General features: G+C 41.8%; 1 protein-coding gene across 5 annotated transcripts in view; it reads left to right on the top strand.

Annotated features, from left to right (window-relative positions):
• The window catches only part of SENP6 (SUMO specific peptidase 6), a 176278-nt gene that overhangs the window by 27009 nt on the left and 134654 nt on the right, over positions 1–14615 (top strand). For all 5 annotated transcript variants that reach the window (XM_050950093.1, XM_050950090.1, XM_050950094.1 and 2 more), the window contains exons 2-4: positions 1230–1323; positions 6566–6629; positions 8189–8331. In XM_050950093.1, the coding sequence (XP_050806050.1) occupies positions 1230–1323; positions 6566–6629; positions 8189–8331 (301 nt within the window). The remainder of the gene's footprint in view (positions 1–1229; positions 1324–6565; positions 6630–8188; positions 8332–14615) is intronic.

Here is a 14615-nt window from a genome sequence, read left to right as displayed (position 1 = left end):
CGTTCCCTGAGCCCCCTTATACACCCTGCAACACTTCTTTGCCCTGAGCCCCTTCCTGCACACTCTCCCCTCCCGCACCCCAGCCCTGCATACAATTTCTCCACCCAGATGTGGCTCTCGGCCCAAAAAGTTTGCCCCCTCCTGTACTAAACGCTACATGTGGAAAATGATTTCCAGTCATAGGCCTACTTGAATACGAATAACAGTCATTACATTACAGTCTCTGTGGTGCATTGATACTACTTTCTTGGGGGCATCACTGAGAGGGTTATGGTGGGAAAACTGAATCACCTATTCAGTTGAATATCCCTGCAGTTTGCTCTTGCATATCAATCGGACAGAAATTAGCTCAACCTTCTTTTTGTGTGACTGTTGTCTTTATGTGAAACTGCCTTGCTCACTGTCATGGCATTATTGGTTGGTCAGTGGAATATTTGAGTGAAAAACATCCAGAGGTGACGACTCCTCTGAAACATTGAAATTGTGCTCCCTTAGAATGAGAGGATATAAAAATGTAGGTTCATTTCAGAATGCAATAGGTTTCTACCTATATTGTAGAAAACTTGGTTTTGCAGTACGCACTTAAATTATATCCTTGTTTCTAGTTCTTCAGGAGAGTTAAGGCTTCATTCTCATTAGAGGTTATCATCAACTACTAGGCTGATGATTGTGTACAGTTTCACCATTTACATCTAGGTTTTATTTACTAGATTACTTAAAGAAAGCAATGGTTGGTTTGAAAAGTTTAACTGGAAAAATAAATGGAGTGTATAGACTGACAAAGAGTAAAAATGCAGAGAGACTGATCTAAGCTTGGTATACAATGTGTATACAAGGAGTAAACTTTACAAGCGTGAATGTTGTCAAACAAATGGCTGATTAGTTAACGGTATGCAGTTGTCTTTTTCTGCTTCAGTTAAGTCTTTTAATAATAATGTGTGGTGTCAAATGTGTGCAGCTACTTACAGAAACACAATGCTTTTTCACTTTGAATCTATGTTCTAGTGTTAATTTTAATCAACATGCTAAAAGACTTGGGTATATGTTTGTGCACATTCTAAAAATAAGTCTGTGCTACAGTCACTGACCGTATTTTGTCAAATGATACTTGAATGATTATATTAACTAAATATCTCGGATATAGTATCATGTTGTTTTACCCTTCTAGGTTGAATTGATTAGTGACCTGGCTTGAAATCAAGACTTATCTTAACTTGTTCTCATTTCAGCTTTGAATAGATCACAATCCAGGAGAGATGGAGGTTATAAAAATAATTGGAGCTTTGATCATGGAGAAGAAAGTGAAGGAGATGCAGAGAAAGAGTAAGGATATTTTTATCTAGGTTATTGAAAATAAAAGTGCTTAATTATAGGAACCTAATTTTTTATAAATGGTTAAACTGTAGTATATAATATGTGTAGAAAATTAGATCCTTAACTTTCTCTTCAATAATTTTAATACTAAGAAAAATTATTTTGAAAGAACTTGTCATTCTTAATTATTCCTAGACAAAAAAATACATTCAAATAGAGTTAAGATATAAATTAGTAATTTAGGTAAAATAATTGGCAGAGATATTGTAATTATCCCCAAAATAAACAATACGAATTCAGGAAATTCAGAGTTGACGGTTAAATTTAAATAAAATCCAAACATGTTAAGGTAAAGACACACACAGTTAGGATACCCAAACAATCTTAGCTCTTCCCTATAGTGGCTTTCTGCAATAACCATATAATTATAATTTAAAGTGTTTTAGTGTTTGTAGTCTCAAGTTAGGTTAAACTGGCTTTAAAAAAAGCAAGACTAGCTTCTCCCCTCAACTCCATGTTGTTAAACACGGGAGAGGTTGGCTTTGTTTCCTAACTGTATGCTTCCATACCTTACGTGTTTGGTTTGTAATACTTTGTGAGAAAGATGGGATAATTGTTTTAAAAAAAAAAGTTTTACTCCAAATTACTGATGTTTTCTCAAACTTAATGTAGCTTTCTGTCTGGGAAACTTCTCGTTTTCCAAAAATTACAAGGTTCATACATGAACAGTAAATGAGAAATCAGAGAGTGATCTCATGATGTTTCTAATTATTTGAGGATACATGGTATATCTGGTGAATAGCGTAGCTTTTTAAAAAGAAATAGGACTAGTGTTCCTTTCTTTGAATTTAAAAAAATGAAAGTTAATGTACAAGATGAAGAATAAAATCTTCTGCTTTAGAGAAACTCATGAAGAATCGCCCACTTTCAAACTGGGCACTCTTCCTATTGCTCCCAAAAGGAGCAGAGAGAAGCTGTTGTTGGCAAGATGATAATCCTCTATGCTCCATGGGGAGAGGAACACTCTGAAGAGTAGGTGAATGGAGGCAGTGGCCATTTGTGGAAAGGCAACCTTTCTCAGTCCCATTGAGGCCAAAAGGAGATGACAATCATTTTGGAGGAGGGTAACTTTCATGGAACCTTTTGAAGGAGATTGTGCCAGTCTTGCTGAAGAATAAAAAGCTCTCATTTATGAATTAAACAGTAAAATGTGATCTTCAATAAATATAATTCATCCTTTTTTTCCCCCAGATGTACCCACTATGCAAAACTTAAATGAGTTTTAACTGTGTGGATAAACGGTTTTTGTTTTTGTTTTGGTTTTTTGGGGGGTGTGTGTGTGTGTGTGTGTGTGTGTGTGTGTGTGTGTGTGTGTGTGTGTGTGTGTGTGTGTGTGTGTGTGTGTGTGTGTTTAAAGATCAATCAGTGGGGTCTAAAGTCGACAGTAGCTTGCTAAAATTTCTTAAAGGACTCCCTCTCTGAATTTCAGAGAATTTAGAAGCACATCTGTTAGTTTTTAGTTAATTTTTAAAATGCTGTAATTTTGAAGATGCTATTCTATTTTTATGTCTAGCAAGCAGAGGTTGAATTCTTGTTTTAAGTGCCAAATTTAACTAGAGAGGGGAGATATTTTCAAATCTCATTTGAAAACAGATTTAGAGTCTCTTGGATTGAGATGTCAAAGAACACTGTTCCAGTAGTGTGAGAGAAGGCTTTATATCAATAGTGGGAAAATTCTGTGGAAGGAAAAAAACAGGCAGAAGAAGCTATGAGGGAAGCAAATACAAGAAAACAACATCCTCCTTCCCCCATGATATGCATACTTAACACACATAGTATGTTAAGTTTTTAGAAATACTATGTACATTGAATGGCAAGCATTGAGATCCCCTTATTGAAATAGAGGTTTGTCAGAAATTTAGAAAAGCCCTCATTAAAAGATCGCACTTAGGTTTCACAAGAATAACACATTCTTAATTAATTTCCTTACTGTGCTATTTAACACTTGGGTTTTTTTAAATTGCCAGTTTTCATGGTGTAATTTATTTAATTTTGGTGTGAAGTATTGTTTGGGGGTGTGTGTGTATGTGGTGGTTTTGTGTTTTGTTTTGTTTTTTTTTATGCTGGCTGTTTCGTTTTGCGTTTTACTCCTCTTGGAAAATGAATATGATACACCAGGAGATGATTTTGTTTCTTTCAATAATTTCCTACTAGCCTTTGGCTGCCTTCAAAAGATGACTTCTCAGCATAGAATGAGACTTGTATTTAGTGGTAGTCCCAGTAAAATCTCTGAAAAGTCATTGGGTAGCACATGTTTTCATAGTGAATCTGTTCTCTAATTTAAACCAGTATTTCTGAATGATTGTATGTTCCCGTAAAATAGGTCCAACAGACAGCAGTGTAAGTATTGTCTTATATTTTAATATACTACAGGACTCAACTTTTATTTGGATCAGTGATATCTAACACGTTTGGAGATTTTTGTTTATAAATTTTTCACAGGTTTGATACCACTGATTCATAATCATCTAGTTTTCTTCTCTTTTGTATAACATAGAAGCTATTGTGTATTGTAACTGTATTTTTCCTATTCCTCTTCCTTTTTTCACATATAGCCTGTTTTTATAAAGGTGTAGCCGGATACAAGGTCCATTGTGTTTAAAAATTCTTTGATAGAAACCATCTTTCTATTTCTGCTTTTTGTGTTTTATGTGCATCTTACATATGTAGCTTCTGATAGAATCCTAAGCTACATAGAATACAATTCTTCAAAAGTAGTTGAATGCTGTTAAGCTTGTTTTTAATTTCTGTATTTCTTTTTTGTGAAGAAAAAGAAATAAATATACTAAGAATCTTTGACCCACCTACTTCCTATATTCCATATCTTAACCTCCCTGATCTTGAGCCCAGAATAAAATCTCAATTTTAGGGCTGTCAATCACAAAACAAATTTAAAAATAATTGTGATTAATTGCTGTTTTAGTCACACTGTAAACAATAGAATACCAATTAAAATTTATTATAAATATTTTTCTGTTTTTCTACATTTTCAAATATATTGATTTCAATTACAACACAGAATATTAAGTGTAAAGTGCTCACTTTATATTTTTATTACAAATATTTGCACTGTAAAAAAGATAAAATAAATGGTATTTTTCAGTTCACATCATACAACTCCATTCAGTCAGAGTTCTTATTCAGCCAATCTCCAAGACAAACAAGTTTGTTTACATTTTCGGGAGGTAATACCTGCTTCTTCTAAAAGTGAGAACAGGCTTTCACATGGCACTGTTGTAACCGGCACTGCAAGGTATTTACATGCCAGATATGCTAAACATTGGTATTCGCTTTCATGCTTCAACTTGTAGACTTTAAAGCAGGGGTAGGCAACCTATGGCACATAGGTGGCACCTGAGCTAATTTTCAGTGGCACTTGCAGTGCCTGGGTCCTGGCCACCCGTCCGGGGGGCTCTGCGTTTTAATTTAATGTTAAATAAAACTTCTTAAGCATTTTAAAAACCTTAGTTACTTTACATACAATAGTTTTGTTATATATTATAGACTTATAGAAAGAGACCTTCTAAAAATGTTAAAATGTATTATGGGCACGTGAAACCTTAAATTAGAGTGAATAAATGAAGACTCGGCACACCACTTCTGAAAGGTTGCTGCCCCTGCTTTAAAGTTTAACACTATTTCATTTTTGAGTGCAGTTACTTAAAAAATAAAAACTATTATGTTTGTAAGTTGCACTTTCATGATAGAGATTGCTTTGCAGTACTTGTATAATAAATTTAAATTGGTTTTCTATTGTTTAACAGTCTGATTTAAAACTGCAATTAATTGTGACTATTTTTTTGATAGTCTGATACCCTATTAAACTTATCTCTGTGGAAATCATAGGAGATACGGAAAGGGAAGCTAAGTTTACTGTATGTTATCCCAGAAATTTTAAAGTTGTACTGATTCAAGGGTGACTATATAGACTTAAGAGTCTGCCTTTTTTCTAAACTACTTCTAGTTGTCCATGTTAGGTCTGTGTTCATCTGTGTGTTCCGCCTTTTTTTTTTTTTTTAATCCCTACCTCTCTTATTTTTGTCTAAATGGTATTGCGGCTTTCATTTAATGATGTTTATCCCCTTTAATAACTTCTTAGTATGTTATGCTTGTCTAATACATTCTTATTTGTTACAAATGTTGACAAAGTTTTGGAGAGAAATCTCTGGAAAAAATATTCAATTTGACAATAACTGTCCTTCCTATCTCTCTAGATTTTCTTTAGTTTTCTAAATAATTTTAAATACAACTTTATTTTTTTTACCTCAAAGCAATCACTGTATGTCTGACCGATTTAGTCCTCGGGGAAACCTGCACAACACTTTCAAAAGATGAGCTTGGAAGCTTAGATTCATAACTGTGCTCAACACTAAAAATCATGGTCTTTATAAAGACGCTGCATTTATGGCTTGTTACTATTATCTGTAACCCACCAACTCTCCTCCCTTCTAATGTCGTTTGGCAGCCGCCTGTGTTGTCCACTGCTTTCAGGAAAAGCAGCCGGTTGCAGCTAGCTGGTGGGGGCTTGGAATCAGGGTGGACCAGCAGCCCCCCTGTCACCTCCCCGCTGCCCTAAGTTCCCTGTGCTGCAGCTGCCCAGCAGGCTATCAAGGCAGTTCAGCTGTCCCTCCCCCAACTGTCATGTGCTGCTTCTGCCCTCTGCCTTGGAGCTGCTCCCAGAGACTCCTGCTTGCTGTGCAGGAGGGAAATGTGGGGGGGGGGGGGCGTGCTAGTGTCAGGGTGTCTCTTTCCTTCCCCTCCCCCCCCCCCCGCACCCTGCGTACCCCTTCTCCATATAGAGCAGGGAGGGGACACGGATGGAGAGAGATACAGAGTGCTTGAGGCAACAGCTGCTGTCTCAGCTTCCTGATCCATTTAAAAACACAATACACTTAAGAGTGAAAACTTAAGTAAAACTTTATTTTATTCTCATTTCCTGTTTATAGTTTTCTTTGTGTATTCACTTAATGTTAATCTCAAACAAATCTAACATAATATTGCTTGCTTATTACACTGACCACTGTAATGTTTCTGGTTTTTTTGGGGAGTTCTGTTTTTAAAAAAATATATTTTTGTGTATTTTTAAACCATCTGTGTACACAGGCTTTGAGTTATAGTATGGTTTTAAGACTGTTTTGCTGCCATTTTGCTGTATTACAGTATACCCGTATTTTTCTCCCTAACTGTTTAGTGAGGCAAAACTGCTCCGCATAGATGAGAGTGATGGGTCCTTCAGTCCTACTGAAGAAAAGAAGGTAAATATTTTATATATTAATCCATTAAAACACATATTAAGATTTTTGTTTTAAACAGAGTTGTATAGTAATCCAATTGAATTAAAAAAAAATGAAAAACTTGTTGCCTTTCTATGATGCACTTGGCAAAAATATCTTGAGTTGCATTTCTTTACTATTCATTCTGAATTCCAGGGGGCTTGCTTGCTGTATAGTACTATCTTTTTTCTTTCTTCTGAGCTCTGAAACCATCAGCATTGATGGTTACTTTTAACTATAGACAACTTCCAGTCTAAGACTACATTGTTTTTCCTTAGCAGAAAGACTAAACTTACCTCCTAGTCTTTCTTGACCACATACAGCGGTGTATTTCCTTGGTTTGAATGTCTGTGTGTGTATCTGGGGGTGGGAAGCAGTGGAGGGTGGTTGTGTTCTTTTGCGATTTTGACGGCAGGTGCTAAAGTATTTTGTTGGAAAGAAGTTTCATGATACTTGAAAATTTCAGTGTTTTGCGTAGTGGGTATGTGTAGCAAAGACAGACTGTCTTTCTCCCTGCCAAATCACCCGAGAAATGCAACCTGTGAATCAGACCAAACGAATGATTAAGCAAATGGCTACAGGTGGTGATTCCATAGATAAGGAGGAATAGGCTATATATGGTTATAGCAATACTATTTAACTAGTAATATAGAGCATTACATTTTTTAATTTATATGTTTATATTAATATAGGCTTAATAAATTTAACAGTAATTGAAAGAGAATAGTTCTCTAAGATAGCTTTTTGAACTTTGGAAACTATCTGGACTCCAAAAATAGAGTAGAAATACTGATGTTATCTCCTAAAGACATTATCTTGGCAATGGAGAATAGTTTTATTTCCTAATATTTACATATTTCTGGGTTTAAGGGCACTGGATTTATTGTAAAATTTTCTCCGTATAAATGGCATGTTCTCTTTCCATTTTTTGTAGTTTCTGGAATTATGCTATCTAGGACAAAACTTTAGACAAGAGAGTTGTGAATAGAATATTGTATGAAACTTAATTTTAGTTTGAGTTATGAGGTCTTGGGAAAACTGTTTGTTTGAAGACCAAGGGACAGGATTTATGTCGGAAATGGCGTATGACTAGGTATTAGATCAGGGGTGAGCAACCTTTCAGAAGTGGTGTGCCGAGTCTTCATTTATTCACTCTAATTTAAGGTTTTGCATGCCAGTCAGACATTTGAATGTTTTCAGAAGATCTTTCTATAAGTCTATAATATATAACTAAACTATTGTTGTATGTAAAGTAAATAAAATTTTTTAAAAATGTTTAAAAAGCTTCATTTAAAATTAAATTTTTAAAATGCAGAGCCCCCCGGACTAGTGGCCAGGTCCTGGGCAGTGAGAGTGCTGCTGAAAATCAGCTCACATGCCACAGGTTGCCTACTCCTGTTTTAGACAGAACATTAAGATCTTTAACATCTAGTACAAAGGCAGTTAAATATGGATTCCAATAAGTATTCATACAGGTATTTCACAACTTAATAGTTGTATACTCTCATCAACCAAATATTTTACTAATTGTCTCATTACAGTCACTACGCTGTCGACCAGGAACTGTTGGCACCAGCGGCGAGTACATAAAAACATATGCAAGGCGAGGCAAAACTGGAAGTTTTAGAGTTTTGAAAGGGAACTCAATTGGACTCAACATGCTGGGAAATAGCAAGAAATTGAGGTACAGAATTTCTACGTTTACCAAGTAATTGCTTAGTTAACAATGTTTTATTTAAACATGATATATGAATATCATTTTAGATACCATTTTTCTCCAAGTGATTGCTCATGTGTATTCCACAGTAGGGGTGTATGCTGGCCATGTGCGCCAGTGCCAGAAGTTTTTCTCCTAGCAGTACCCGTAGTGGGGAGTGCCCCCTGGAGTGACACCTGCCTGGCACGGTATAAGAGGAGCTGTGCACTCCCCCCACCCTCAGTTCCTTCTTGCTGTCATTGAAGGTACATCAAAATGGCTCTTCTCCAGCATTGCTGCAGCTTGTCCCCTGAACTGTTTGTTTGTTTGTTTGTTTGTTTAGTAGTTAATTAGCATAGTTAGTTTAGTTAGTCAGTGAGCCTGCGCTGGGGCATGCCCTGAGCCCCAGGATTTAAGTCGTAAGGTTCTTGTTGGCGTTCTGTGCCAAGAAGCGACCCGCATGCAGACTGTTTGTGCTGCTTGGGAGAAATCTGTATCAGTGAGAGGTGCTAGATTTTGCAAATCATTTAAACCTTGGACCAAAAAAGAAAGGGACATTAGGCTCCAAGCCATTCTGATGGATTTGGCACTGACCTCGACCCCGGCACACCACTCCAAGCCGGTACCGGGCACCGTGGTGTTAGTACGTGGCGATCTGCCTGTGCCATCGGCCAGTTGGCACCACTCCCTGTCCATGGGCACGCCAAGAGGGCCAGGAAAACTCCCTCTTCACAGCAGCACTGAGCTTCCAGTTAAGAGTGGCAAACCATCAGGCCCTCTTGGGTTGGTATGAATTTAATCTGTGGGGTTCCCTGCCTAAATTTGAGGTCTTTCTCCAGGAGTGTGATAAGGAGGAGTTCAGGGTGCTAGTGGAGAAAGGGGCAACGGCGGCTTGGGCTTCCCTGCAGGCTGCCTTAGATGCTGTGGACCTGGCTGCACGTTCCGTGGCCTCTGTGGTGTCCATGAGACGTGTGTCATGGCTCCTGTTGTCTGGGCTCTCCAGTGAGGTGCAGTTGTCCATGCAGGATCTCCCATCTGATGGGAAAACTCTGTTTGCAGAGGAAACAGATACAAGGCTGCATGGCATGAAGGATTCGCGCATGACCCTCCGGACCCTGAGTCTCTGTCCCAGCTCCAGCAAAATCTAAGTTCAAGCCACAGCAGACTCCGACCCCGAAGACACCCTCATAGGAAGTCTCAGCCTGCCCCCGAGCCTGGAGTCTTCCTCCCCCCCCCCCCCCCCCACCACCAAGGGGAAGCAGGCAGGGAAAAGACAATTTTGACAGGATGCTTGGAGGCAACCCACCAGTCCTTATCAGGGATCCACCCCCAATAAAGCTTCTCTTCTCCAACCAGTTTGTGTGCTTTCCTTTTGGAACGATCTCGGCTCACTTTGGACCAATGGGTCCTCAACACCATCTGCCGGGGTTACACCCTCCAGTTTACCTCCTCCCCACCCAACCACCCCCATCCGTCTTGGGGGACCCCTTGCACGAAGCTCTGCTCAAGCAGGAGGTGAGGCGGTTCCTAGGACTAGGAGCGATAGAGGCGGTGCCCAAGCAGTTCATGGGCAAGGGGTACTACTCCTGTTATTTCCTTATCCCAAAGGCCAAGGAGGGACTCAAGCCCATATTGGACCTATGGGGTTTGAACCAGCACATGGTGAAGCTCAAGTTTTGCATGGTCTCCCTGGCCTCCATTGTCCGCTCCCTGGATCCTGGGGACTAGTACGCTGCCCTCGAGCTACAGGACGCGTACTTCCACATTCACATATTCGAGGGCCACAGGCGCTTCCTCCGTTTTTGTGGTGGGACAGAATCATTACCAATTTATAGTCCTCCCATTTGGGCTGTCTACTGCCCCCATATTGTTTACAAAATGCATGTCGGTGATAGTGGCCTACCTCAGATTTCGGAGACCACAGATATTTCCCTATCTGGATGATTGGCTTTCAAGGACACCTCCCGGTCGCAAGTGAGGGATCACGTGGCTCTCCTCCTGTCCACATGCACCGCCTTAGGCCTGCTGGTAAACAACACCAAGTCCACGTTAGTCCTGGTCCATCACATAGTTTATCGGGTCACTCCTGGACGCAGTGTTGGCCAGGGCCTCCCTCCCACCAGACAAGTTTGAGACCTTTAAAGGTCTCGTCGACTCGGTCACAAGGTTCCTGGTCACAACAGCCAGGGTTTGCCTGCAGCTCTTGGGTCATATGTTGGTATGCACGTATGTGGTCTGTCACGCCAGACTCGGGATGAGGCCCCTCAAGCTCTGCTTGGCCTTAAATTTTTCCCAGGCCACGGACAGGATGGACAAGGTCCTTACTGTGCTGGACGCTGTGATTATCTCCCTGCGATGGTGGTTCACCCCGAACAACATGCTCCAAGGAGTCCTGTTCAGGGACAGGGCCCTGTCACTGGAGCTGGTGTCCAATGCGTCAGACCTGGGTTGGGGGGCCTGCGTGGGGAGCTTTCAGACCCAAGGCCTGTGGTCGGCTAAGGACCTGACCCTACACATAAACGTCAGAGAGCTCAGAGTGGTGTGGCTGTCGTGTATGGCCTTCCACCCGCACAAGGAGGGCAAGGTAGTCGGGCCCCTCATGGACAACACAGCCTCGATGTTCTATATCAACTGGCAAGGCGGGACCTGCTCCTCTGCCTCGAAGCCCTCAGGCTGTGGGACTTCTGTATAGCCCACAACATCTATGTGAAGGCCTTCCACTTACTGGATTCCCGCAACGAGAGGGCGGATCGCTTGAGCAGGGACTTCTCCTCACAACACGAGTGGTCCATCCACCTGGAAGTTGCCCACCGGCTCTTCTGAAGATGAGGAACTCCCCAGGTGGACCTATTCGTGACTCGACAGAACCAGCGATGCCCCTGGTTCTGCTCCAGGGGGGTCTGGGGAGGGGCACTAGCTCCAATGCTTTTCTCCTGTCCTGGTCAGGCCGGCTTCTCTACTCCTTCCCCGTTCCCCCCCACCCTTCTCTCTGATCAACAGGGTCCTGGAGAAGATAAAGTCGGACAAGGCCTAGGTCCTCCTGATTGCCCCGTTGTGGCCCAGGCAGTATTGGTTCGGGACCCTCACAGGCCTGGTAGTAGCTCCGCCATGGCCATTGCCACTCCTCCGAGACCTGTTCTCACAGGACCAAGGCTGCCTCCTCCATCCCAGCCTAGCGGCTCTTCACCTTATTGCGTGGCTGCTCAGTGGTTAGGTGAAGAGGAAGGGATGTGCTCAGAGCAAGTTCAAAGTGCATCCTCCTTGAAAGTAGACGGCCCTGCACTCGCCGCACTTATTTGGCCAAGTGGTCCCCGTTTTCTAAGTGGGCAGCAGACCAGAGTGTCTCCCTGGTGACCACCCCAATCCAGCTTATCCCTGATGACCTCCTCCAGCTGAGGGCCCAGGGCCTGGTGCCCTCATCCGTCAAGGTACATCTGGTCATATCTGCCTTCTAGCCACCAGTGCAAGGACACATGGTGTTTTCCCATGCTATGACTGGCCAGTTCCTTAAGGATCTAGACAGTCTTTTCCTGTATTCTAGACCCCCGGTTCCACAGTGGGACCTAAACCTGGTGTTGGCTCGTCTCACAGAGCCCCCATTTGAGCCACCTTGTCTCATCTCTTGTGGAAGGTTGCCTTCCTGGTTGTTAATCAGGTCGACCAGGCAAGGCTCAGCACCCTAACCTCTGAACTGCCATACACAGTCTTTCATAAGGACAAGGTCCAGCTCCGCCCACATCCTGCGTTCCTCCTGACTTTATTCTACCGGTCCTCTGCCTCAAGCCTCATGCGTCCAGTGAGGAACACTGAGCATGTGGCGGGCTCTGGCTTTCTACCTCGGGCGGATTAAGCCGTTCAGAAAGTTCTTGCAACTGTTTGTCAACTTGGCTGAGCGCACGAGGGGCCAGCTGATTTCCACTCAGAGGCTTTCCAATTGGATCACTTCATGCATCCGTTCATGTTATGAACTGGTGGATGTTCCCCCGCCACCCATTGTGAGGCCACACTTGACCTGGGGACAGGCCTCGTCGGCTGCCTTCATGGCCCACGTCCCCATCCAGGACATTTCTAGGGCCACCATGTGGTCGTCGGTTCACACATTCACCTCACGCTATGCGATCATCTCCCAAACCAGAGATGACGTTGGGTTTGGCAGGGCTGTCCTCTGCCCTTGGGGCTTGTGAACTCCTACCCACCTCCAACAGATAGAGCTTGGAATCACCTATTGTGGAATACACATGAGCAATCACTCGAAGAAGAAAAGACAGTTACCTTTTCCGTAACTGGTGGTCTTCAAGATGTGTTGCTCATGTCTATTCCACATCCCACCCTCCTTCCCCTCTTTCAGAGTAGTCTGGCAAGAAGGAACTGAGGGTAGAGGGAGCGCGCAGCTCCCCTTACACCACTCCAGGTAGGCACCACGCTAGGGGTCATGGGGGCACTGCCCCCTGCAGGTACTGCTAAGGAAAAAACTTCATGCACCAGTGCACGTAGTGAGCACACAAACCTATTGTGGAATAGACATGAGCAACACATCTCGAAGAACACCAGTTACAGAAAAGGTAACTTTTTTCACTGACTGGAGTGAAATTAAGGAAATATAGCAAAGACTTTGCTAATCTGTACAATTGACAAGTTGCAAATAAAAGTAGTGTCTCCTTTTCAGCAAAATTTAAGAGCAGAGTGCCATAGTGAGATCTTTAAATTTTTAATACTCTTACAAAATGTGTTATATAGCACTTACTAGTAAATGCTGAAGGCTTTCTGAACAAAATTTACTGACCCTGGATATTCAACTGCATCTTGACTAAGTACCATTCAGGACTGCTTATACCATCTCACAATCTCCCATTCATCACCCTGAGGTACGGAATGTAATGTACTCTCTCTTGGTCATAGGCATCTGCCTCTTCCAAGCCATCTCCAGGACTAGCTGGGATGCTCCTTCATTTCCCCTCCGATAGGACATTATATCTCACAAGAACCACTTTGCACTACTTCAGAGCAAGTCTTCATCAACTCTACTCCCTCTCAGATTCAGCCTGAGCTCTGGCCTCAAAAGAATTGAGCACAAATGCTGATATCTATGTATTTTGTGTTCCAGTGGCTCACCACCACTGCTGGTATTCACTGACAATGCTCCTCCTCTACTCTTTTATTCAAGTTGTAACTGAAAGCAATAGCTATATGAAACACTAGCCACGTAATATAGTTAAATTGTTTCCAAAGATGTCAGTTCCCATCCACCCATATGCAGGGAAAAGATCACAAGACATCAAGTCAATAAATAGCCATCCTATATAAAGTCAAACCAAGCATAACCTGAACCTCAGCCATGTGTTGATAAGCAGGAAGTTATTGGTTAATAAATGGTAGTGTAGCCATGCTGGTCTCAGGATATGAATGAGAGGGAGAGGTAGGCAGGGTAGTATCTCTTGTTGGACCAACTTCCATTGGTAGAAGGGTTAAGCTTTTGAACTTCGCAAACCTCTTTTGTTAGGACTCTGTGGCGCTCAAAAGCTAGTCCCTTCTATAAACAGAAGTTCGTCCAATAAAATATATTACCTCACGTACCCTCTCTCTCTCATTTGTGGGACCAACATGGCTACACCGCCACTTGTCTCTCTTATTAGTTAATAAGACAGTTCCAGTGACTCTTATCACTGAGAGTCACTTCAGCTAGTGTGCATCATAGAACCATGGAGTGACCTTACATCCAGTGCTGTGTGACCTTGTTTCCTCCCACTACACTGTACACTAAAGACTCTTGACATGGAGAAAACAAATCTGGAAATGGTCAAACCATTCTGTTCCTGGCCATACAATTTCCAACTATGGGCAGTCTGATTTGGGTCCTTGAACCAAATATAAATATAAGGAATACAAGAACTTGAGGCAGAAATGAGAAACCTCCCTGTCCCCAGATAGGAAGAAGCTGTTACACTGGTCCATCCCTAAGCACCCATGAGCTCTCGGCCCCCCAAATTTCAAAACCTATGTGAAACTAACATCACCTGACATAAGAACTAAATCCAAACGCCACTGCTTTGATTTAGCATTTCTCTAATAGCATGTGAGTGTGCACGGTGTATGGGTCAAACTCATCTCTTTTTTTTTTTTTTTTTTTTTAAATAAGTAAATAAATAAATACTTCTACAAGCAACGGAAGAGATGTGTTTTTTTGTTTGTTTTTTTTAATTACTGGGGAGATGCTGAAATGCTACTCTGGCGAGGGGCGCATAAAAACCTAAATCCATCAGATAAACAAAGTA

This window comes from Gopherus flavomarginatus, chromosome 4 (genome assembly GCF_025201925.1).
Source record: "Gopherus flavomarginatus isolate rGopFla2 chromosome 4, rGopFla2.mat.asm, whole genome shotgun sequence".
Lineage (NCBI taxonomy): Eukaryota > Metazoa > Chordata > Testudines > Testudinidae > Gopherus > Gopherus flavomarginatus.
Note: the sequence above shows the minus strand (reverse complement) of the source record. Positions and strands in the feature narration are given on the sequence as shown.